Raw genomic sequence first — 26,062 nt, 5'->3', positions numbered from 1 at the left:
TGCTCACATTTTGTGAGTTATCTTTTCACTCGCCTGATAGTATATCTTGGTGCACAGAAGTTTTTAATCTTGATGATGTCCAATTTATCTAGTTGTCATATCCAAAGTGTCATTGCCAAATTCAATGCATGAACATTTTCCCCTACTTTTTCCTAAAAGTTGTATAGTTTTAACTCATAAGTTTAGGTTTTTTATGTATTTTAAGCTAACTTTTGTATATGTTGTAAGGTAAGAGTCCAACTTCATCCTTTTGCATGTGCATATCTAGTTTTCTTAGCACTATTTGTTGAAAAGATTGTCTTTTCCCTTTTGAAAGGTTTTGGCAACCCCACTGAAAATCAGTTAGACATATATGTGAGAGTTTATTTCTGAGTTCTATTTTATTGCATTGGTCTCTGTGTCTGTCTCTTTTTTTAAATATATTTATTGATTATGCTATTACAGTTGTCCCATTTCCCCCCCCTTCACTCCACTCCATCCTGCCCACCCCCCTCCCTCCCACATTCCCACCCTATAGTTCATGTCCATGGGTCATACATACAAGTTCTTTGGCTTCTACATTTCCTACACTATTCTTACCCTCCCCCTGTCTATTTTCCACCTATCATCTATGCTACTTATTCTCTGTACCTTTCCCCCCTCTCTCCCCCTCCCACTCCCTTATTGACAACCCTCCATGTGATCTCCATTTCTATGGTTCTGTTTCTGTTCTAGTTGTTTGCCTAGTTTGCTCTCATTTTTGTTTTAGGTGTGGTCGTTAATAACTGTGAGTTTGCTGTCATTTTTACTGTTCATATTTTTAATCTTCTTTTTCTTAGGTAACTCCCTTTAACATTTCATATAAGGGCTTGGTGATGATGAACTTCTTTAACTTGACCTTATCTGAGAAGCACTTTATCTTCCCTTCCATTCTAAATAATAGCTTTGCTGGATACAGTAATCTTGGATGTAGGTCCTTGCCTTTCATGACTTGGAATATTTCTTGCCAGTCCCTTCTTGCCTGTAAGGTCTCTTTGGAGAAATCAGCTGACAGTCTTATGGGAACTCCTTTGTAGGTAACTGTCTCCTTTTCTCTTGCTGCTTCTAAGATTCTCTCCTTCTGTTGAATCTTAGGTAATGTAATTATGATGTGCCTTGGTGTGTTCCTCCTTGGGTCCAGCTTCTTTGGGACTCTCTGCGCTTCCTGGACTTCCTGGAAGTCTATTTCCTTTGCCAGACTGGGGAAGTTCTCCTTCATTATTTGTTCAAATAAGTTTTCAAGTTTTTGTACTTCCTCTTCTCCTTCGGGCACCCCTATAATTCGGATGTTGGAATGTTTCAAGATATCCTGGAGGTTCCTAAGCCTCTCCTCATTTTTCCGAATTCTTGTTTCTTCATTCTTTTCTGGTTGGATGTTTCTTTCTTCCTTCTGGTCCACACCGTTGATTTGAGTCCCAGTTTCCTTCGCATCACTATTGGTTCCCTGTACATTTTTTTTGTTTGTTTCTTTTAGCATAGGCTTCATTTTTTCATCTGGTTTTCGAACAGATTCAACCAATTCTGTGAGCGTCTTGATAACCAGTGTTTGAACTGTGCATCCGATAGGTTGGCTATCTCTTCCTCACTTAGTTGTATTTTTTCTGGAGCTTTGAAGTGTTCTGTCATTTGGGCCATTTTTTTTTTGTCTTGGCACATCTGTTACTTAAAGGGGCAGAGCCTTAGGTGTTCCCGGGGCGGGGTAACGCTGGTGGCTGCGCTTTGACGCTGTACGTGGGGGAGGGGCCGAGAGGGAGCAATGGCGCCCGCTTCACTCTCCATCGGACCTCAATCTTTCACTCCAATACCCACAATCAAACTGGGCCCCTCTGGTGCTGGTTCCCAAGTGGGTGGGCTCGTGCACACCCCAGGCCCCTGTGGGTCTCTCCAACGACCTCTCCTGTGAGGCTGGGAGTCTCTCCTGCTGCCGCCCCAACCCCCACGGGCGTTCTCAATCAGAGGTTTGAGGCTTTATTTCCCCGCGCTGGAGCCCTGAGTTGCACGGTCTGCTTTGTTCCCCTCCGTTTGTCTGGCTTATCTGTGCGCGAATGTGGGGCCGCGGGGTGCTACCTGCCACTCTGCCTGCCCCGTTCTCCGCCACTCTGAGTCCGGCCCTCTCAGTTTGTCTGTGCAAATGTGGGGCCACAGGGTCTGCCAGTGGTCAGAATGCCTCCCCCATTCGTCCCACACTCCGCCAGTCTCGGTCCCGCCACGGCAACGCGAGTCCTCTCCACCCTGCTGCCTGTTTCCGCCCCTCCTACCGGTCTGGATGAATGTTTATTTTTTTATTTCCTTGGTGTCGGACTTCCTTGCCGTTCAATTTTCTATCAGTTCTGGTTGTGCGAGGAGGTGCAGTGTGTCTACCTACGCCGCCATCTTGGTTCTCTCTGTGTGTCTGTCGTAATTCCAGTATCACAGTATACAGTATTACTACTTTAGTGTGGAGTGAGGTTTGAAATCAGGATGGAACTTATTTTTGTGTGTTGATTTTGTATCCTGCAGCTTACTAAATTCTTTCATTAGGTCTAACAGTTATTTTTTGTGTGTAATTTTTAGAGATTTTTATGTATAAGATTATGTTATCTGTAAACAGAGATCATTTTATTTTCTCCTTTCCTATGTGGGTACCTTTTGTTCCTTTTTGTGCCTAATCACTCTGGCTAGAGCTTCAGTACTCTGGTGATTGAAGTAGTAAAAGCAGATATTCTTGTCTTGTTGCTGTTAGGGGAGAAGCTTTCACTCTTTAAGCATTGAGTATGATGTCAGCTGTGGGTTTTTCATATATGGCTTCTGTAATGTTGAGGAGGTTTTCTTCTGTTTCCACTTTACTGAGTGTTTTCATCATGAAAAAGTTTTGAATTTTGTGAAATGCTTTTTGTGCATCAATTAAAATGACTGTGTAGTTTTTCTTCATTCTTTTTTTAAATTATATTTTATTATTATGTTATTACAGTTGTCCCAATTTTTCCCCTTTGCCCCCCTCCACCCATCCCCACTGCCATTCCCTCTGGCAATTCCCACACCGTTGTCCATGTCCATGGGTCATACATACATATTCTTTGGCTACTTTATTTCTTATGCTGTGCTTTACAGCCCCATGACTATTCTGCAACTACGAATTTGTACTACTTAATCTCTTCACATTTTTGCCCAACTCTCATGCCCCCTTCCCATCTGGCAACCATTAAAATGTTCTCTAGAAGACTTCCAGCCAAGATGGAGGCAAGGAAGATACACTTTGCCTGCTTGCACAACCAAAAGAAGGACAACAACAAACTTAGAAACAAAAATTAACCAGAAGTGCCAGAAAATCGAACTGTATGGAAGTCTGACAACCAAGGAGTTAAAGAAGAAACATTCATCCACACCAGTACGAGGATGGGACATGGGCATCCAGAGCAAGAGGACTCATGGCAAGGTGGCAGCTGGAGGACCAGGGCAGGCAAGGTGGTGGCTGGTGGAGCGGGCAGCCCCACATTTGCGTGTAGATAAACCAGGAGTAACAATTGGGGTGTAAGACAGACTGCGCACCCAGGATTGCAGTGCAGAGGAAATAAAGCCTCAAAAACCTCTGCCTGTAAAAATCTGTGGGTGTTGCAGTGGCGGGAGGAACTCCCAGCTTCACAGGACAGTTAGCCACATGACCAAAGAAGGTACCAGGCTACTTCTCCAGTGGGCTTTTCTTAGCTTCCAAAGTCAATCTTAGTTCCTCAAGGCTCTCTGGTAACAATTAGAGCCCAGGTATGCCTCATTCAGGCATGATATTCCAGTCAAAGTCTTGGTTATTAAAAACCATAATTTGAAACCCGTCTTATTGGTTTCATGCAAAGAAAATTTTACATCATTACTCATTAAGAGTGCCAAGTTCTAGATGGATCAGGTAAGGAGAAAAAATGCAAAGCAAAAAGGAAAATCCTTGTCCTTCCAGTATCTGCCAAAATTGCACTTCCATGCCTTATATCTTTCATTGCTTTACTTCCTAACCTATTGTAAAGTTTTAACCTTTAGGGACCTGAATTTCGTTTCAAAACAAACCAAAAAAATCCAAAGCAAAAAACTGAATTACAGCCCTGGCTGATGTGGCTCAGTGAATTGAGCACTGGCCTGCGAACCAAAGGGTCACTGGTTCGATTTCCAGTCAGGGCATGTGCCTGGGTTGCAGACCAGGTCCCCAGTAGGGGTCATGTGAGAGCCAACCACACACTGATGTTTCTTTCCCTCCCTTCTTCTCTAAAAATAAATGAATAAAATCGTAAAACACACACACACACACACAGAAAAAAAAACCCAATTACAAAGAATAAAAAATAAGTGGGGACTTAAATTAGCCTTAGAATCTTGTGTCCCACTAGCTGGTCACACAGACAACCTTTTTCAGGTCCCAAATGGCACAAAGTTGTGATGGTGGAGATATTCTCTTGCCCCAGCTGGCTCTAACTGGCACCAGATGACTTTTTCTAGGTCCCAAATGGCATAAAGCCCCAAAAGGCAAAGATATGTTCTCACCCCAGCTTGATTCTACCCAGCACCAATGGCATGAAGCCCCAGTGGTAGAGGTATTCTCTCATTTACCAGTGTGTCCACTGGTACCCTGGCAGAGACATACATAACCTCTCACCAACCAGTCTCATGGCAGAAACACGATCTCTTACCCCAGCCTGCTGTAATTGGCACAAGATGACTTTTGTTAGACCCAAATGGCACAAAGTCCCAAATGGCAGAGACATGTTCTCATGCTAACCAATACTGCAAATGACCTTTATGAGGTCCAAATGGCATGAGGACCCAAATGACAGAGACAGAGGATTCTCAGTATAAACAAAACTGTTAAGTTCCCCAAGTCCCCAAAAGATCAGAAAGCAAGAAACAAAACAAAACTTAAAGCAATGAATAACTCAACCCAAGCACTGATGTTTCTTTTTTTCAAAAAACATTTCACACCTTTCTATGGCCTCTACAACTATCACAACCCGCCCCCCACACACACCTTTTTTTAAGCTTTCTATACACCTTACAACCTTACAACTTTCTACACACCTTCTGCAACCTTCATAGACCTTCTTACTCCCTTAGGGATAACCATAACTCACTTTCAATCCTTGTTTTCTTTAATGATGGGATGGACCACACTCAAACTCAGTATCTGGCAGCTAAAAGTCCCTAGATATGCGAACACATTAATAAAGTAAAGGAACCTTGTCATTCTGCATTGGGGCCTGCTCTCTTCTTCTGAAATAGAAATTTCAAATCTCCTTCCAGTGCAGGTCCAGCTTTCCTTTTCAGCATCAACCACAGGAGCAGGGTTTGAATCTTGCTCAGGTTGTGCCCATTTTATTCATATGTGGTGGATCCAAGGCTTAATTCCCATGAGTTTCAGAGAAGAATGTGTTGTCAGTAGGGCATGATAGGAACCAGTCCATTGCTCGGCTAACTGCTGTTCAGGTCCTTGAGTCTTCCAAGTCTTTAGTAAGACTCCGTCCCCCAGTTGAAAAAGGTGTAAGAAGGGCTTGTCAGATGAGTAGGCAGACCTGCAATGAGCAAACTTGTGCAGAATGGTTAGGGTTTGCCCTGAATGTTGTGCATATTGCTTAACTTCCCACCCATGGTCCAAATCTGGGGGTGGGAGGCATTCCCAGAACCGAGATTGGAAGGGTCTCCCACAAACTGTTTCAAAAGAGCTTAACTTAAGCCCACTTCTGGGTGCTACCTTAATCCAGAGCAAAGCAATGAGAAGTGCCAGGTCCCATTTCAAATGTGTTTCCTTGCATATTTTTGCCAGTGTCTTCTTTACTGTGTGATTCATTTTCTCAGTCTTTGCTGTAGATTGAGGTCTCGAGGATGCATGTGGTTTCAATCGTATTTGCAGTGCCTATCCAACCTTCTGGGAGATCTTGGAGGTAAATGATGGTCCATTGTCATTCTGAATGCTGTGAGGAAGTCCAAACCTGGGAATTATTTCTTTAAGTTTCACTACCTCAGTTGCCTTCTCAGTTCTAGTGGGGTATGCCTCCATCCATCTGGAAAAAGTGTCTACGAAAACTAATAAAAATTTGAAATTCCTTCTGGTTTTAGGCATTTGCATAGTCTACTTGCCAGTCCTCAAATGGGCATAACACATTACACTCCTTTTTTAGCTGCGGTGTGTTCTGTCTTAGGATTGTTTTTGGCACATACCTGACAGCCTTGGGTAATTCTCTGAATGGTCCTTTGTAAATGGGAGCCCTTTAAAAGTGGCCTAATAAGGCCCATCAAAGTATCCCTTCCATAATGGGTCCCTTTATGTAGGTGTTTGAGGATGGGATACACTACAGGCTCAGGTGGTAAGATCATACAGGGGTGTTGATCTTCCACATAGAATTGGGACCAGTGTCAGTGAACCTTCCTCATTCATGGACTTGTTCCTCATCTTGTTCTGTGTAATGAGGTTTAAATTTTGCCAAGTCCAAGCAGGTGATCAAAACCCCTAAGTGTCGCAGCCCCCTGGCTGCTTGTCTTGCTGCTATCAGCAGTTTGGTTTCCCGGGCTTGTTTGGGAACTGTCTTTTTGGTATCCTGAGAAGTGCATCATGACAACCTGGTCTGGTGGATTCATTGTCTCCATCAATTGTAAAATCTCCTCCGCATGCTTAACATCCTTATTCCCTGAGGTTAAGAGTCCTCTCTCCTTCCATATTGCTCCATGGGCATGGACTACCATAAAGGCATACTTGGAGTTCGTGTAGATGTTACTCTTCTCTCCCTGGGACAGTACTAAGGTCCTACTGAGGGTAATAAGTTCAACTTTCTGTGCTGAGGTTCCAGGCGCAAGGGCTTGGGCTTCTATCACCTTGTTTAAGTTGACTACTGTGTATCCGGCTCATCATTAGCTATTGTCCATGAAGCTTCTTCCCTCTGTGTACAGCTCCCAGTCTGGTGCCACCAATGGTTGGTCCAGTAGATCAAGCTTGCTAGAATAAACTTGGTCAATAATTTCCAAGGAGTCATGGTGGAGGGCTGGAGTTTCCCTCTGTGTCTGGAAGCAGAGTGGCCGGAATCAAAGTTGTGGTAGTCTGCAGGGCAGATTTGGGTTGTCCAACAGAATGGCCTGGTATTTCCCCATGTGCCCTGCTGTCAGCCAATACCCTCCTTTCTGTTCCAATAGAGTTAGTACTTGGCGTGGCACCAATACTGTAGTAGGCTGTCCCAAAGTGAAATTTTTGGCTTCCTGCACAATGTCACAGGTAGCTAGCTGCCCCTGCTTGAAGACGTGGTGGCCATCCCTTTGTCATGTGAGATACCCCTTTGTCAACTTCTGTAAGAGATAGGCTATGGGTCGGGGAATATTTCCCAGAGCCTGGGTTAGCAAACCCAGTTTGATTCCCTGCCTTTCATGAACATACAGTTTGAAAGGCTTCTGTAAATTGGGCAGGAGCCGAAACTAGCTTTTCATTCAAGGTATCAAATGCTACCTGATAGTCTCTTGTCCATTTGAAAAGTTCAGAGTCCAGTCCTTCCAAGGAATCATACAGTGGTTTTGCTATGAGTCCAAAGTTTGGAATCCAAATTTCCCAAAACCCTATAATCCCTAAGGACCCACAAAGTTGCCTTCAGTTTTCTGGGATTTTTTAGTGTAGCAATGGATTGTTTTTTTATCTGCCATCAAGCTCCTAGGGCCCTGTTTCCGTTGAAATCCTAGGTATGCCACCTCTTATTTGCAAATCTGGACCTTGTGAGGTGATATCTTATAGCCCCCTTTTGCCAATGATTTAGGACTGTAATGGTGTTGAGTAAACAGTCCTCATAGGTGCTGCTAGGTACAATATGTCCCCTACATATGGTAGAAGAACTCCTGATTTCAACTGAACATCCCTTAAGTCATTGGCTTCACCAGATGTAGTCAGAGAGTTCTTAAGTCCTTGCAGCAGCACAGTCCAGCAGTATGGGAGTGTGGCTTTTGTTTCTGGGTCCTACCATGTAAAGGCAAACAGTAGTTGAGCCTGTTCGTCTACTGGGATGCAGAAAAAGGCATCCTTCAAGTCTAGGACTGAAAACCATATACTATTTCCAGGCACCATGGTTAACAGAGTATAGGGATTAGGCACCGTAGGATGAATGTCCTGAAAAATGTCATTTACGGCTCTAAGATCCTGTACAAATCAATATTCATCCAAGTGAGGCTTTTTGACTGGCAAAATAGGAGTGTTACAGGGAGCTTGGTGTGACTGAATTAGTCTTGATTTTAAGAATTTCTGCAATACTGGCTGAATCTCCTCTATAGTCTCCTTTTTGAGGGGGTACTGTTTCTTCCATGGGATCTGTGCCCCCTCTTTTAGGTTAACTTTTAATGTCCAAAAGTGGACGTTAACCACTTTACCTGGGGTTCCATCAGCCTAAACAGTTTGATCCACCTGCTCATAGATCTCAGGTGGGAAGAGTTCACCTCTGGGACCTTCTGGACAGGTCAGAAGTGACTAGAGCTGGAGGACATCTTCCAGTGGGACCTCTATACACAGTTGCTGCTTTTCAGGAGAAAAAGTTTTTTGTGCATGCAATTTGCAAATTAAATCTCAGCCCAGCAATTGAATAGGTCAGTCTGGCATGTAGAGAAAACTATGTACGATCTTTTGATCACAAAGAAGGAATGCCTGATTTTGTAATTGAACTGTCACTCCAGTAACCATTACTGAATCTGAACTTTCCTTGGTTACTTTTATATTCAGCACTGAGTATATAGCTCCCATATCTACAAGGAAATCAATTAGCTTGTTCCCCACTATCAACTGTACCTGGGGCTCCTGTAGTGATACAGTAATATGTTGGAAGATGTCCAAAAGAGCCCCTGGGCTCATCATCATTCATCATCAGACTCCCCTCACCTTTTTAGCATTTCCCAGAGGGTTTCCATCCCTACTTTCCCTCTTGAATTTCAAGCACTTCTTTCTCCGATGGCCCACCTCCTTGCAATAAGAACATTGATTGGCACATAGTGGGCCTCTCTTTTTGTCTTTAGGGTCCCACCTCTTCCTCTGGTCTTGCCACCCTGTTTCTAAGAACATCATGGCCTGCTTTATCTTCCTTGCTTCCCAGGCATTGTAGACTTTAAAGGCTAAGTCTACCAGCTGAGAGGGATTCTTCCCAATGCCCCATCTAAACACTAGAGCTTCCTTCTGATATCCAGGGCACTTTGCCCAATAAAAGTCATGTTCACTATTTGTACATTCTCTGGGGCCTGTGGATCAGCGTCAGTGGCATGTTCAGGCTCTTTGGCTTAGGCACCCTTTCCTTAAACCCTTCCAGAATACACTTTCTGTAATGTTCCAGGAAGGGTAGGCTCCCACCATTTGGGTTCCAGCCAGGCCCTGTGGAGGGAATTGCCTCAGCTGGGTTGGGGATCCCACTAGGATTCTCTTGGAGACATTGGGCCTTTTCATTAGCCTTATTTATAACCAGCCGTCTCTCATCTGCTATTAACAAAGCATTGAGGAGAGCCTATAGACCTGCCTGGGTTGGGTGATGAGTGGCAAAAATGGAGGTGAAAAGATCTGCCACTCTCTGAGGATCATCCCTGTAAGAGGGGCTGGGATTCTTCCAATTCAGCAAGTCTGAAGTGGAGAATGGAGTATGGGCCCAATAGTAGCCAGCAGGCTGGCCTTCCTGATTTACTCCAGCTATAGGGTACTGCCTCAATGGAAACTGCTTTGTTCCTGATATGGAGGCTCCCTGATCAAATTGGGTGCCCTGATGGGTCTTTGAGGGTGAGACCCATCCTTCATCATACAGGGGTGTGGTTATTGGCTCTTCAGGCCCTACTTCATGGGTAGCTTGCAGTGGGGATGACAACAGAGGGAGACTTCCTGCCATGAAGCTTGTGTGTTTTGAATTCAGGGCATTAATGAGGCCCATTTCCTCATTCTCCTTTTCTTCCTTTGTACAGTCAGGAAGGCATTTCAAAGGCTCTTGACTTCTCTACACCATTAAGTGGACCTCTGTCTCTGGTGAAACCCTGTTATGCAATGACATAAATGCCTTGAAATAATGGATTTCATCCCATTTATGCAACTGTTGGCAATACTGTTCCAGTTGCATAATAGTATGGTGATCTAGGGAATCACCCATGGGCCACCTTTCCCCATAATCCAAAACATACATAGGCCACAGGGCATTATAGTAATAAACCAACACTTCCTTAGACATTGGATAACGGCTATACATACCCCAGTCTGCCAAAATCTACCCAGTGGGCTCCCTCCAGGAACCAACTCAGAATGGCCCCTGCTGGCCCAGATACACAACAGGCCCAACCCTATGAGGAGAAGAAGCCAGGCAACCTGGGAACATACAGAGAATACTGGCATCTACAACTCCACTATTTCAACAAATGCTCATGAGCAAGTTTGTCTGTCAGCCAGTCTCATAATCAGTGAACTCAAGCAATGGCCTTCCCAACAATGGCCAGTTCTCACCTGGACTCTAGTTCACAGCCCTAAAACTTAGGTGATCCTTCCTCCTTCCTATAGTCTATTCCTTTCCCAGACCTGTTTCCTTTGCACCTGCCAGGCATGTTTAAGTGGCTCACGCCCCAACAGGTGTGCAGACAAATTCCCAGCAACTGGGAAGCCACACAGTCCCACTCCCTGGTGGAGGGGGTGGGGGTTGACCTGCCACAAGCAGCTAGGGACCCGCTTTGGGCACCACCACTATAACGGAACAACCAGTGGGGTCCCACTGCCTGCCACCCATAGGCAATAACTCTGGAGACAAGAGTCTGGTGGAAAGGCAAATGGAATATATATATATTCCATTTTCTTGATGCCCAGAGTGGGCATTCATTACTTGATGCCCACTCTTGCCCCTGCTGCCAGGGGAGCAAGCAACCTGCTGTTGGGTAGCCACCTCAGTGGTTTCCTGCAGATTTGCATGCCAGGGAAGGGCCACAGGCCACCTCCTGGGACCTGCCTCCCAGGACCTCCTGGCCCTAATCTCCTATCCCCACCCTGCTGCCCGCTTCTTACAGGCCTTGCTCCTTGCTCCTCGCGCCAGCAGTGCTCTGGGTCAGACGTGAAGTGCTCAGGGAGGAACACAGGCCCTGGCCCTCCCTGGCTGCACTGGGGCTGTAGCCAAATGGCCTGCACTGGCATGGGCCACAGGCAGGCAGCAGCCACTATGAATTCCTGCTTGGGATGGGGTGTGGGGCTTGCTGGCCTGAGCTGGAGGTGTGGGGCATGGGGGGGCGGCAGCTGCGGTGGCTTCCCACCTGGGGGAGGAGCACAGGACTTGTAACCCTGAGCTTCTCCCAGTCTTCAGGCTGAGCCTTCGAGCCCACACCCTAGCCTCCCCGCTAACCTCCTCCAGAGCCTCCCCACCCCTACCTCCAACCCCAAATCTACTGACCTTCCGGACAGGTAGGTCCTGGAGCGCTACGGCAGCGTCACTCGCAATCCCTCTGGCAACTCAGCCCCCAGCCACGTACCCACCAGCAAAAGGATAGGGGAGCAAAACCGTGGCATTTGTGTGTGCTCCACCTTTTAAAGAACCCCCACCCCGCACGCTACGAAATGGATGGGGGAGCATAACCTCCCATCCAATTACCTTCCTGGTTTTGGGGACCAGCGCTGCACACCTTTTTTTGTGTTATGGGCAGGTCAAACCAGTTGCCCAGGCTATGCGAAGACATTTTGAAAAACCTAGCCACACTGTGACCTGTGTGATGTGGCTCAGGTTGGGCGTCATCTTGAAAAGCAAAAGGTCACGGGTTCAATCCCAGGTCAGGGCACATGCCTGGCTTGGGGATTTGGTCCTCTAGTGGCTGGAAGAAAGTGTCTGAGGAGACCTTCGATCTTCTGCCTGGGGGGCAAGGGGCCATTGCTTGCCAGGAGATGAGATTCTGACTGAGGGCAAGCCCTCTTTATATAAATATCTAACCAATACTTTCTTCATTACTTTGCCTTCCCATTCCCCACTGTCAGAGATACTTAGTGCCTTCAGTTCAAGAAGCTGTCCAGGGTTCTGTCCCCTCTAGGGACATCAGAGCAGAGAGATCTTAGACCAAAGTCACTCAACCCTGCCATCTGCCTCCCATATTCCAAAATGCTGCTGCTATCTTTCCCCTGCTAGAGTAACTTCTTCCATTCTCTTTTCTTTAAGAACAAATATTTTTTCCTGTTCTCTTAGGAGGGTTTCAAGAGAGCATGAAAATAAACCCATATGTTTAAGTTGCTATGTTAAGCAAGGAGCCGCTGGTCTTTTCTCAGCTTCTTTTAATAATAAAAAAAAAAGAATAAGTGTCTTGCAGGGTGTTTAAAAGGAGAAGTTGTTGGGGAGCAAGTGTCCTGGAATCAGAGCACGATGGAGAGGTGCTGGGTTTGCACAGCAGAAAAATTCATCACTGCAGGCAGGTTGCTGGCAGACTCCGCAGTAGGGGGGCGTCCCTGATACCTTGTGGGGCCAACACACACAGAGATCAAAGCCCAAGAATGGGCAATTTAACAACCTCCCGTGATAAAAGTCAGGAGAGAAGTTACCTCTGGAAGAGGGTATTGGCTGGCAGAGGGCCCGAGGGAGTCTTCAGGGTGTGAGACATGTTCTCTACCTTGGTGTGGGTAGTAGTGACACAGATGCACGGCAGCCCCTCCTACTCGCAGTTTTGTTTCTTGCACTTTCAGCTACCCCCAGTAAGCGGTAGTCCAAAAATATTAAATGGAAAATTCCAGAAATAAGCCATTTATAAAGTTTTAAACCGTGCACCGTTCTGAGTAGCACGACGTATGTCCCAGTCCTGCTCCATCCCTCTGTCCAGCATCTCCACTGTACTCGCTTCGGTTATCAGAGCAGCCGTCACTGTGCCTCACTGCTTGCGTTGCTGTGCTTAATGGCCTCAAAGCACAAAGGCTGTGACGTTCCCCATTCAGATGCACCAAAGAGAAGCCATAAGTTGGTTTCTTTACGTGAGAAGGTGAGTACAGTAGAATAAAATATTTTGAGAGAGGCCACATTCACATAACTTTTATTAAATACATTGTTATAAATGTTCTATTTTATTAGTAGTTATTGTTGTTAATCTCTTACTGTGCCTAATTTATAAGTTAAACACATATCACAGGTATGTATGTGTAGGAAAAAACAGTATGTATAGGGTTTGGTATTTTCTGCAGTTTCAGGCATCTCCTGAGGGTCTTAGAATGTATCCCCCACAGGAAGAGACGGACCACCGTACACATAAAGAAAAATTCATCAAGCTGCACATTTGACATTTGCGTATGTTACACATGACATTCTGTGTGTCTCATACCTTAGTTAAAAAATGAAGGGACATTGTCAATTATTTAGTGCTTGCTGTATGCTGGACACTAGCTACGCCTGCTTTTGTTTTTATTTATTCATTCATTGAGCACCTACTTGTTCTAGGCACTATTTAGGTTCTGAGGACCCAGCAGTAAACCAAAAATTATATGGAGCCCCTACCCTCATGATGCTCACCGTTAATATCAAGTAATCACACTCAGAAAAGCGAAGTGACAACTAAAGGGCACATCCGTGTGCAGAATGAGGGTGTCTCTCCTCATCCGGGTGGGAGGGTCAGAAAGGGTCCCCTGAGGAGATGAAGTTGAAGCAGCAATCTAACGGGAGAGGAGAAAACAACCAGCTGAGGAGGGGAAGAGGGCATTTTATGTAAGTGGAACAGCATGTGCCAAAATCCTGTGGTAGGAAGAGGCATGGCTCAGTAAAGGGAGCAGAAAACAGCATCAAGGAGGGCATGGCTGATGTGAGGGAGATCGGGAAACGCAGGCTCAGGGAGGTGAGGTGGCTGCCCCAGGTCCCCTAGCTACTGCAGCAGGGGGTGGGAGCCAGTGTTGTCCAGCTTCCCCTCTGATCCTTGAGACAGAGAGTGGGGCCATGAACAGGAGAGGTCACCTGCTGTCCAGCCTCCAGCGGTGTGCCAGCTGCCCTCATGCTCCCGGCCCCTCTTCTCCACAGGACCTGCCATCACCATGGAGCCATGCCCTGAAGAGCAATACTGGGACACCCTGCTGAATGTCTGCCTCTCCTGCAAATCCATCTGCAGCCATCGGATTCCACGTTCCTGTACGGCCTTCTGCAGTGAGTTCTGGGACCTGAGCCAAGAGGGTGGCTGAATCACCCCTCTTTACCTCCCTGTGGTCCCTCTGGCCCCACTGCACTTGGGTGCCTGAGGAGGGGTTGTGGAAGGTCATGTGCAATGTGGCATCCCTTTGCCCTCCATCTCTCCGCTCCGGCCACACTGGCCTCTCTGCAGTTTCTTGAACACACTGTATTCTTTCCTGCCGCAGGCCTTTGTACTCGCTGCACCCTTTGCATGAAAAGCATTTCCTCATTCTTCTTCCCTTGGCTGTCTCTGACCCAACCTCAAGGCCTCAGCTCAAATGCCAGAGGTCTTCTCTGACTGCCCAACAGAAATTAGGCCCCCTGTCCTCTGTTATCCCTTTCTTTTGAAACTTTTTATTATAGAATTATCAAACATGGAGAAGATAGCATAATAGACTCCTGTTTACTCATCAGCAATCAGCTTTAAAAATTCTGCCTTTTTATTCTCCAACCAGTTGTTTTAGATTCTGTATTTTAAAGCAAATCCAAAACCTCATATCACTTACCTGTAAATACTAAATCATGAATTCCTAACACATAGGGCCTTTAAAATATAACATCAATATCTTATCACCCCCAGCAATAACCCCTTAACATTGTTTTACTCAGGCCACACCTAATTTTCTCTGATTGTCTTGAAAAATACATTTTGCTTGCTCTTCTTTTGCACAACTTGTTCTTTTCCTTCATGGAACTTATCACAACTTGTATTACGTTCTGTCATGTGTATTTGTTACGTATCTGTTTCAGCCACCAGACTGTCAGTCTGACACATAACAAGTGCTTCATAAATACTTGTTGAGTGGAGCTCAGAGAGGCTTAATGACTTGCCCAAGATCACACAGCATGATGGTGGAAAAGTTAGGATCTGAGCCAGAACTCTCTGACTCCAAAACCATGACTGTGAGTCATTATCCATCAGTGAAGTAAAACACTCATGGTGTCATTCCACAAGTATTCATGGAACTCTCTAGTCCCTTTAAAATAGGAATTTCACATGACCCAATAACAGAAGGTTATCATCTAATGGGAGAAATGACCACATATTAAGCTATCAAGGTAAAGTACCATAAAACACCACAGTAGGGAGAAACCACCTCCAGCTGATGGGCTGGGGAGCAGGGGAATGTTCTTGGAGGAAGTGCCCCCTGAAATGGATTGTTAGAGCTTTCAGATGTGAGAGTCGGATGAGGGGGAAGGGCACTCTGGGAGAGGAGCAAGTGTGGGCAAAGGCATGGACGTGGGAAAACACAACAGGGAAGATCAAGGGCCAGAGGAAAGGTTTGTGAGTCAGGCAGTGAGGGTTGGTGGCCTGGAAAACTCATGCACCACCTGCAACGGCCACACTAGTGTCCCTGAGGAGGGGAGGAGGTCACAGAAAACCCCAGGAACACTGCTGCCATCAGGTTAACTCTGTCTCATGACTGGCAGTGGCAGTGGTCCTGTGTGGCTCAGAGGAACCCTGGGACCAGGGCCGGGCTGGGGTGGGGAGGGCACTGGTAGATCAGGATCATCGGAGTCTTTCCTGAGATCCCGATTTCACCATCTCTATGGTCTTTTTATTAATCTGTCAAGGGCATAAGGGTTCATGTTTGTGTTGCAAAGGGGCACAATGAATATTCTACTTAAACCTTCCATTAACTGAGCATTCATGTGTTATGTGTCAGGTATTGTGTTGAGGATTTCACATCCTCATAACAAACTTAAAAAGTCAATATCATTATTACCCCTCGCTTAGAAATGAGGAAACTGAGGCACATAAAAGTTAAGACCCTACAACTTGCAAGTAGCAGAACTACTTGGCTTTGAAGTCTGTGTTGTTAACTTTTGTCTTGCATTGCCTCTGAAATGTGTCCTTAGAAGCCCCCATGGGAAACACATTTTTATATAAATAGAATCTTATTTTAAAGACAATGGAAAGATGCCCTGGGAGAGTGTAGATTTTTGGTGTGCTCTCAAAGTTGCTCTCTTAACGGAAGTGGGGCCAGGCTTGCTGTGCTTGGCTCCTGCTGCTTGGAACTGATGCCTGTATAAGCTCCTGCAGTTCTCATGTGTTACTAAGCAGATGAACTAGCAATATTTTGAGCTTTCCTACCTTCCTTCCACCCCCCTCTCCCAACTTGCCAAGGAGAATGCTGCCTTTCCTCTACAATCCTTATTTTGACATAAAATATTTTTCTTCTTTATGAGGCTTGAAAAATGCAAGTAAGGAACTTTAGTGACAATGTAATCTCCTACATATCAGTTTTAAAAGATAACTGAAAAGTCCTTGTATGTATAGCACCTAAAGCATGTGCTTCTAAATAATCTGTAGGTCAAAGGAGAAATAAAAATGAAAAGTAAAAACATTTAAAACTAGATATAAAAAATACTACATATCAAAATTTGTGTGACATGGTTAAAACAATAGTTAAGGGACTGCTGTCTCCCTTACATTTGGATATCGAAAAAGGACTAGGATTACCATGGCATTGCTTTTGGGGAATTAGATTGTGATTTTTTTTTTTTAATTCTGATGCCCTTTGAGGCCAGACCCACAGTTTCTAAAGGTCTCCATCACATACGAGCATCACTCATTTCTGTCTCCCAGAGTCACTAAGTTGTCGCAAGGAGCAAGGCAGGTACTATGACCAGCTCCTGAGGGACTGCATCAGCTGTGCCTCTATCTGCGGACGTCACCCTAAGCAGTGCACATACTTTTGTGAGAACAAGTTCCGGAGCCACGTGACCCTTCAATCAGAACTCAGGAGACAGAAGACTGGGAAAGCTGAAACCAAATCAGACAACTGGGGAAGATACCAGGGATCAGAAAACAGAGGCTTAGAGGCAGGTCCAGGTAAGCTACCTGCATGGTTTTTGAGTGGGTGGAAGGCCAGGCACCAGGACTAACTACAGAGGGTCTTCAGAGTGGGAAGTCAGGAGTCCAGGCAAAAGGAGGTCATCACAGGGTGAAAAAGAGGAAATAGGCAAAATACCCAGAAGTCTGCAGGCAGGCAGGAAGCAGGAGAAGAAAAGATCTGATCATTGAGAAACTTTTTCTAAATTAAAAAAAATTATTCAGTTAAAGTTGGCATACAATATTATATTAGTTTCAGATGTACAGCACAGTGATTAGACATTTATATAACTTACGAAGCAATCCCCCCAATAAGTGTAGTAGCCACCTGACACCATATTACTAACTCTATTCCCTATGTTGTACTTTACATACCATGAGTGTTTTTATAACTGGAAATTTGTACTACATTTTTTAAAAAGGATTTTATTTATTTATTTGTAGAAAGAGGGAAAGGGAGGGAGAAAGAGAGGGAGAGAACTATCAGTGTGTGTTTGCCTCTCATGCACCCCCAACTGGGGACCTGGCCACACCCCAGTCATGTGCCCTGACTGGGAATAGAACCCAAAATCCTTTGGTTCACAGTCCGGTGCTCAATCCACTGAGCCACACCAGCCAGGGCAAAATTTGTGCTTCTTAATCCCTTCACTTTTTTTATCCTCCCCCCTCCCCCCAACCTACCCCACCCCCACTGCCAAATCTGGTAACCATAAATATGTTCTAACTATGAGTTTGTTTCTGTTTTGTTTATTCATTTATTTTGTTTTGTAGATTCCACATATTAGTGAAATCACACAGTATTTGTCTTTGACTTATTTCACTCAGCATAATACCCTCTAGGTCCATCCATGATCTTGTTGCAAATGACAAGATTTCATTCTTTCTATGGCTTAGAGATATTCCATTGTAAATAGGTACCACATCTTCCTTTTCCATTCAGCCGCTGATGGACATCTATGTTGCTTCCATATCTTGGCTATTGTAAATAATGCTGCATTGAACACAGAGGTGCATATATGTTTCCAAATTGGTGCTTTGGATTAGTTTGGACAAATACCAAAAGTGGCATTGCTGGGTTATATGGCAGCTCTATTTTTAATTTTTTGAGGAAACTCCATGCTGTTTTCCACAGTGGCTATACCAGTCTGCATTCCCACCAACAGTGCACACGCGTTCCCTTTTCTCTACCAACACTTGTTGTTGATTTATTAATGACAGCCATTCTGAGAGGTGTGAGGCATAGCTCACTGTGGTTTGATTTGCATTTCCCGATAATTAGTAATGTTGAGCATCCTTTTATATGTCTATTGGCCATCTGTGGAGAAATGTCTGTTCAGGTCCTCTGACCATTTTTTTTTAATTATTAAATTGCTTGGGTTTTTTGGTATTAGGCTGTATGAGTTTTTATGTATTTTGCATATTAACCCCTTCTCAGATGTATTGTTGGTGAACACCTTCTTCCAGTCAGTGGATTGTCCTTTCATTTTATTGATGGTTTCCTTCACTGTGCAAAAACTTTGTAGTTTGATAAAGTCCCATTTGTTTGTTTTTGCTCTCGTTTCCCTTGCTCAAGGAGACATATCCAAAAAAAAAAAAAATTACTAAGAGCAATGTCAAAAAGTATACTGCTTATGTTTTCTTCTAGGAGTTTTATGATTTGGGGTCTTAAAGTTGTCTTCAATCCATTTTAAGTTTATTTTTGTATTTGGTATAAGAAAGTGATCCAGTTTTATTCTTTTGCATGAATCTGTCCAGTTTTACCAACACCACTTATTGAAGAGACTATCTTTATTCCATTGTATATTCTTGCTTCCTTTATCATAAATTAATTGACAATATAGGTGTGGGTTTATATCTGGGTCTCTATTCTGTTCTATTGATCTATGTGTCTATTTTAATGAGTGTATAATGGTATTTTGATTAGTACAGCCTTGTAGTATAGTTTTATATCAGGCAGCATGATACCTCCAACTTAGTTCTTCTTTCTCAGTCTTGTTTTGGGTATTCGGGGTCTTCTGTGGTTCCATATAAATTTTAGGATTACTTGTTCCACTTCTGTGAAAAATGACATTGTTATTTTGATAGGGATTGCACTGAATCTGTAGATTGCTTTTGGTAGTACAAACATCTTAATGATGTTAATTCTTCCCATTCATGAGTGCAGTATATCCTTCCATTTTTTGTATCTCGTTCAATTTATTTCTCCAATGTCTTTTAGTTTTCTGAGTACAAGTCTTTTACCATCTTGATTAAGTTTATTTCTAGATTCTTTTTGATGCAATTGTAAATGAAACTGTTTTTTAAATTTCTTTTTCTGATAGTTTGTTATTGGTGTATAAAAATGCAACTGATTTCTGAATATTAATTTTCTATCCTGCTACTTTTCTGAATTAATTTACTAGTTCTAATCATTTTTGGTGGAATCTTTAGGGTTCTTTCTATATAGTATCATGCCATCTGCAAATGATGACAGTTTTACTTCTTCCCTTCCAATTCGGATGCCTTTTATTTCTTTTTCTTGTTCAATTGCTGTGGCTAGGACTTCCAGTACAATATTGAATAAGAGTGGCGACAGTGGACAACCTTGTCTTGTTCTTAAAGAAAAAACTTTCATTTTTTCTTCTTTGAGTATGATGTTAGCTGTGGATTTGGCATATATGGCCTTTATTATGTTAGGGTGTGTTCCTTCCACTTTGCTTTTTATTATAAATGGATGTTTGATTTTTTTCAAGTAGGTTTTCTGTATCTGTTGATATGATCATATGACTTTTATCCTTCATTTTGTGTGATGTATCATGTTAGTTTATTTGCAGATATTGAACTAAACTTGCATCTTAGGAATGAATCCCACCAGGTTATAGTGTATGATCTTTTTAATATATTGTTGAATGTGGTTTGCTAATATTTTGTTGAGGATTTTTGCAACGATGTTCATTAGGGATATTGGCCTAAACATGTTTTTTGTAGTGTCTCTCTGGTTTGATATCAGGTTAATGCTGGCCTTGTAAAATGAGTTTGGGACCCTTTATCCCCTCTTCAACTTTTTGGAACTGTTTGAGAATAGGTAGTAATTCTTCTCTGAATGTTTGGTGAAATTCACCTGTGAAGCCATCTTGTCCAGGGCTTCTGTTTGGTGGAAGATTTTGGATTACTGATTCAATTTTGTTGGTAGGTATCTTCCTGATTCAGACTTAGAAGATTATATGTTTCCAGGAATTTATCCATTTCTTCCAGGTTGTTCAATTTGTTGGGATATAATTGGTCATATTAATCCTTTTTATTTCTGTGGTATCAGTTATCACTTCTCTTACATTTCTGATTTTATTTATTTGGGCCATCACTCTTTCTTTCTTGATGAGTTTGGCTAGTGGCTTATCAATTTTGTTTATCTTCTTTTCAGGTACCAGCTCCTGGTATATTAATTGACTCCATTTTGTTTGGTTCTTTTTAATGGAATTTTGTGCTATTCTTTCAGATGGGACATGTTCCTCTGTCCCCTCACTTTGACTGCTCCCTCTGTTTGTTTCTACATATTAGGTACATCTGCTATATCCTTCAGTCTTGCCAGGGCAACCTTCTGAAGTGGGCTTCCAGTGGGTCCCTATGGCTCATTTCCCTAGTCACTTAACCCAGGAGCCCCAGGGGTGTCCCTTTTATGGGTTGTGTGTGCCACTTTAGACATGATGAGAAGTGTCCCCTGACGTGGGCAGCTACCAAGTGCCAAGCATTGAAAATGATCCAATTATCCTCCCAGAAAACACTTCTTGGTTCCCCTCCCCTACTCCGTGGTGCCAGAAAGCATAGGAGGGGGTGCCATGTGGATCCATAAACACTTGGTGCTTACACTGCTCTTGGCTGGTTAGTGGAGAGGCAACAGACATGAAGCTCCTAGGGTGCCTGTTGGTTTCTTTCCATTGCTGTGACTTTCCTCATAAAAACATCATTTCCATGAGGCCAGAGCCTAGTGCCGAGATACCAGAACTTGGTAGCTCATTATTCCTCATGACTCTGGGGTTTTGCTGGGGCCAGTTTGTGCTCAGTTGGCCCAGCTAAAGATGTCTCTGCTCCGTATGTCTCTTATCCTCCTCCTGGATCAATGGTCTGGCAAGGTGGTCCTGATGGCAGGAGTGGAAGAGGTAGAAAATGCAAGGCCTCTTGATGCCTAGGCTGGGAACTTGCATTGGATCATGCCTTCTGCATTCTTAAGTTGCAAAGCCACCCAGATTGAAGGAGGGGCAAATACATGCCATCTCTCAGGGGGAGAAGAGGCAAATAAATTTGTAGCCATGGTGAGTTTATTGTGGGTTTTAATCCAGTACAGCCTCTTTCTCATGGGAGGAATTACAGATTGCCATACAGAGGGCATGGGTACAGAGAGGTGATGAGTTGGACTATGGAAGCAGAAGGCCACGCCTGCTGCTCCCATGTCCGGTGACCTGTATGCCTGCCCAGCAGCCTGTGACATATCTGATTCTTCCAGCCAAACCTGGAACCTTTCCCACCTCTGATGCAATAGAGTCCCATTTGAATCAATCCTAACTGCTTGACAGATCAAGAAACTAAATCTCAAAATCTGAAGCTACTTACTGCAAGTTGTACAGTGAATGCACAATGAGCTGGGATTCAGGCTCAGTCTATGGGTTCAAAGTTTCTCCACTCTAAGAGCAAAATCCCAGAGTGGTGTCCATAGGATATAACTCCCTGAAGGTGACCTGCTGCCCATGGGACACACTTTGCCATTCCTGTTTGTGACTACCAGCCAAGGCCCATCCTTGGAGGGCACTGGGTGGAAACTGGGAGCCTCGTTTTGGCTCTGGGGATGGATCCTCCAGGATGAGTAAATGGCATCGTGTAAGGACATAGTGGGAAGATGGTTAAGTCAGCACGGCCATGCCTGACCCTGCCTGCATCAGCCGTTGCACTCATACCATGGCCTGGCGGTAGAACACCATCAGCCCTTGTGTTGTCCCCTGGCTCCAGGTCTCTCCAGAGTTCTGGGATTAGGTCTGTCCCACTCTTTCTCTGACTCCTGCATGTGCTGGCAGGGCAGGAGCTGGGACTGCTGTAGATCATAAACAGAAGCATGGGGCCACAGGCCCCGGAGAGGGACCAGGTATGGGCCTGTTTGAGGGCAAGGACTGTAAGACACTGTGTGACCAGGCCACATCCAGCTACACATAATGGTGGGTTCCCCAAACCCTGCTGCTCCCACTCACTCCTCACCACTGCAAGCCCCAGCTCAACCCTGCTTCAGGTCTCTCACCCGTCCTCTCAGACTGTCATTCATTCATGTGGTTCATAACTGCAGAGCGTGTGATGTGCATGGGGGAGGCAGCCTGAGCAAGGCCAATCCTGTCCCCAACCCCACACAAGTCACAGTCTGATGAGACAGACAACAGATGGACAAGACTCATGCAAATGATAAGTTAATCTCAGTGTATGGTGCCTTCCTTGCCCCCATCACGCCCCAAACAGACTGGGTGATGGTGTAGGCTTTGGAGCCAGACCCGGGTTCCATCCCTCAGTAACTGTGATCTAGAGCAAGTTACTTCACCTATCTGAGCCTTGGTTCTATGAGACTGAGATCATGTGACTTCGTGGAGTTGCGAAGATTATAAGAGATTAGTCTATGAAAATCAGTGAAAGCCCACACAGCATACAGTAGCTGCTCATTTAAAAAAGAAAACGTGTCTAATAGACAAAGTGGAGGAAGGGAACAGTGCATGCAAATGCTGTGAGGTGAAGGAACGGAGCCATGGAGGGCTGGGAGGAACATTGTGCTGGATACTGGAGATCTGAGCAGAATGAGACTAAACCTGCATCAGGAAGTCCCCAGGCTCGGGGAGTGTGATGACCCTTCTGCAAAGGCAGGAGGGACCTCCACCCAAATTTGGGGGTATTCTGGGTACTGAGACTGATGGCACCACTCACTGGCCCAGAGGTTATGGAAGACTGCTACACCGTGACAAGGCTGTCAGGGAGAGCAGGGTGGGCTCCCCTGCTTGTCTGAAGGTGGCTGAAGAGCATGGGGAAGGCACCCAGGCCGGGGTTTCCTGGAGGCTGGGGCTGGGCGCATGTGTTCCCCTGTGAATCTGCCATTGGCACCAAAGCGGGTAGCATGCAGGCTTTCCTTCTGGCTTGCCCAGATGCGGGACTGACGGAGAAGCCTCGAACACCAAACTGTGGAGTCTGACTGCTTACTCCAAGGAGACAGATGGTGGGTGACTTCAGGCCCACGAGAGGAGCTTTCTGCCTGCAGTTGGGGGCATAGTGCATGGGGAGGACTGAGACGGAGGAGGGCAAACTTTCAGGGGCAGCTGAAGAGGGCCTAGGGAGGAGTCAGATGCCAGATACCAGAGAGCCCTGCCTGCTAGACCCCAACCGGGCAGACTGGTGTGCTCCTGGAGGCAGGGGAGCAGCCGTGGGGCAAGGGGCCTGAACTGGACTGTGCCCCTGGGGATGGAGAGTAGGCCTGGCAGCAGGGACCCTACGAGAGGCAGTTTCTGGCAATAATGGAGGGCACAGATGACAACAACCTGGGGTGGGGGCAGAGGACCAGTGCACTGGCACGGGGTTGGTGGGGCGGAAAGGCCCTGATGTTGGGCCAGCTATGCAGGTGTTGCGCACAGCAACAGGCCTGTGGTACCTTGGCCCAGAGAGCCTATAAACCCCATCTTGGAATAATGTTCTAAAGTGCATCGAACACAACACATAGGGTTACAAAGAAACCAATGATGTGTAGATGCTGACAAAATAGTGCCTCAAAACAGTAAACCAAATTAAATATTAAATATTACCAAAATGTTGCCCACATTGCTATATCAAAGTGAATGTATGAGTTTCTCCATCGACGTGCTGAATAACAAGATGGAGTGGTGGGCTGGGGTGCCTGGGGTTTCCACGAGCACAGGCAACATCTTGGGCTGCCTCAAATCGCTGCGGTAAGATATGGGGATCCCTGTGATTCTGCTTGTGACAACAGTACCTCTACAGCTCAAACTGGGGCCTGGGGCCTCTGCTCACATTGGAAGCAAAAGCAAACTTTCTGTTGGGCACCAGTGAATATGAAGATTTGCTTTTCCCACCTAGGTCCACGGAGCCCCCAGACCCTCCCCAGGGGCCCTGGAGTCCCAAGCCAGGAGCTCTGGGTGGTGGGGCAAGCCCGGCCCTCATCAGCCCCCATGCACCTGGCCTCCAGCCCTGACTCCCTGGGAGAAACACTCAGGCCCCACAGTCCCCACAGAAGTCTCAGGATGCCTGATTCACTCTGGGTTTTGAGAGTGCAGGATGGTGCCCAGCAGGTACTGGGGCCTTGAAACACACAGGCATCTCTCAGAGTTCTGGAGGCTGGAAGTCTGCGGAAGCTCTGGGCAACTATCCTTCCTGCCTTTTCTGGCTTGTGGTGGCTCCAGGCATTCCTTGGCCTGTGGTCACATCACTCCAGTCTGCCTCTTTCATCACTTGGCCGCTTCTGTGTGTTTGTGTCTGTCTTCTCTCCTAAGGACATTTGTCATTGAATTTAGGGCCCACCTCAATCCAGGACAATCTCATCTCCAGACCCTTAACTTATACCTGCAAAGGCTCTTTTTTCCAAATAAGGTTGTATTTGCAGATTATGAGAGGGCACGTCTTCAGCGTGGGGGTTGGGCACCATTCAACCTGCTGCGTGGAGTGAGGAGGAGGCAGCACGAGAGCCCTGAGTTGGGTCCTCCCATGGGTGGGTGATGCCAGCCTTGGGGCAGCCAGGACCACCACATGGGTTAGGGATCTGGAGAGTGTCTCACCTGGAGAGCTTGGATTTCACTGGCCTAGAAGATGGCAGCTGTAGCCACAGGAATGGAAAAGGTTACCGAGGGACCCTGTGTGAGGGGAGAAAGGATGGAGGTGGAAACCCTATGGAGGGGGGAGGGGGTGTCTTGTGCCCAAGGATCAGGAGAGAGTCCACAGAGGCCTGGGATGGAGCAGAGCCTGACGGACTGTGTGTCCATGAGGACAAACCAAGAGGAAAGGGTTTGAAAGAGGCTGTCATACCACAGAGAAGGTGGAGGTGTCCGCCAGCTCTGACCACGAGGAGGTCAGGGGACCCTATGAAGGGCATTTCCAGGTGCCCTTGGATGGAGGTAGCCCCTGACCAGAGGAAATGGGCAGGGGCAGTGGGTTCTTCTACTCCACAAGCAGAGATTCCCTTTCTCACCATCCCTGAAGCAGTAAGCCTCTTTCTCTCTTCCCCACTTAGCCTCATCACCTGTCAGTCCCTTAATGCACTTGGGTCCATTTTTACCCATTTACACCAGATAAGAATGTGCAGGGCAGGGCCCTTCAGGCCCCACTTGTTCTCCAAAAAGTTCAGGGTGTCCAAAAGTTCTGGCCTGGGCCCAGAGCACCACGGGCAGGTGGCAGGCAGTGGGACTGGAGCCAGAGGAGGGTGTGGGGAAGCCAGGCCAGCAGTGTCCAAGGCAGCAGATGTGGGGCACCTGCCAGGGGTTCAGGGTGGGGAGGGATTGGGAGAGAGAAGGGAGCAAGGCCACCATAGCAGGAGAATGGGTGGGAGGCTTTGCTCAGCAGGCATGTGAAGAGAAGAAACACAAGGACGGAAGTTCATTGGTTTGCAGGCGTTTGTGCAGGGTGGGAAACAGCAGTTTTCTTGCTGGGGTCACATTCAGAAACGTCAGGGATCAGCACTGCAAGGTAGGGACAATGTCACTTTTGTCCTAGGAATTGCTCAAGGTTTTCAGTCATTTGGGAACTGGAGCTGAACATGATGTCCCTGCTGTTAGCTTTTTGTTTGTTTACCTCAAGGTGTGGGCTGCTGTCCCTCTTGACTCCCTTCACTGTGCTCCCTCACCCTGACTTCAGCATATGATGTCACAGTGGAGCAGCCCCACGCCCCTCTGCCTTCCAGGGCTGAACAGTGAAATCTGCTTGATAAAACATTGGGGGTAGAAGCCAGAGGGGAGAGGGTGAAAGAGTGGAGGTGCAGAAAAGGAGGCGACTGGGGAACGCAAGTTGTAGAGGGAGGGCTGGCAAGGGCAGGAGCTGGAGCTGCACTCAGCACTTCCTTTGTTAACTAAAGAATCTTGAGTTCCTGGAAAGGCCATGGGTGTTAGGTCAG

General features: G+C 45.9%; 1 protein-coding gene across 2 annotated transcripts in view; it reads left to right on the top strand.

The window, feature by feature from the left end:
- The window catches only part of TNFRSF13B (TNF receptor superfamily member 13B), a 53,387-nt gene that overhangs the window by 7,689 nt on the left and 19,636 nt on the right, over positions 1-26,062 (top strand). For both annotated transcript variants that reach the window (XM_053930613.1, XM_024565077.3), the window contains exons 2-3: positions 13,968-14,090; positions 16,705-16,950. In XM_053930613.1, the coding sequence (XP_053786588.1) occupies positions 13,982-14,090; positions 16,705-16,950 (355 nt within the window). In that variant the 5' untranslated portion in view covers positions 13,968-13,981. The remainder of the gene's footprint in view (positions 1-13,967; positions 14,091-16,704; positions 16,951-26,062) is intronic.

The sequence above is a fragment of the Desmodus rotundus genome, chromosome 9, assembly GCF_022682495.2.
Source record: "Desmodus rotundus isolate HL8 chromosome 9, HLdesRot8A.1, whole genome shotgun sequence".
Lineage (NCBI taxonomy): Eukaryota > Metazoa > Chordata > Mammalia > Chiroptera > Phyllostomidae > Desmodus > Desmodus rotundus.
Note: the sequence above shows the minus strand (reverse complement) of the source record. Positions and strands in the feature narration are given on the sequence as shown.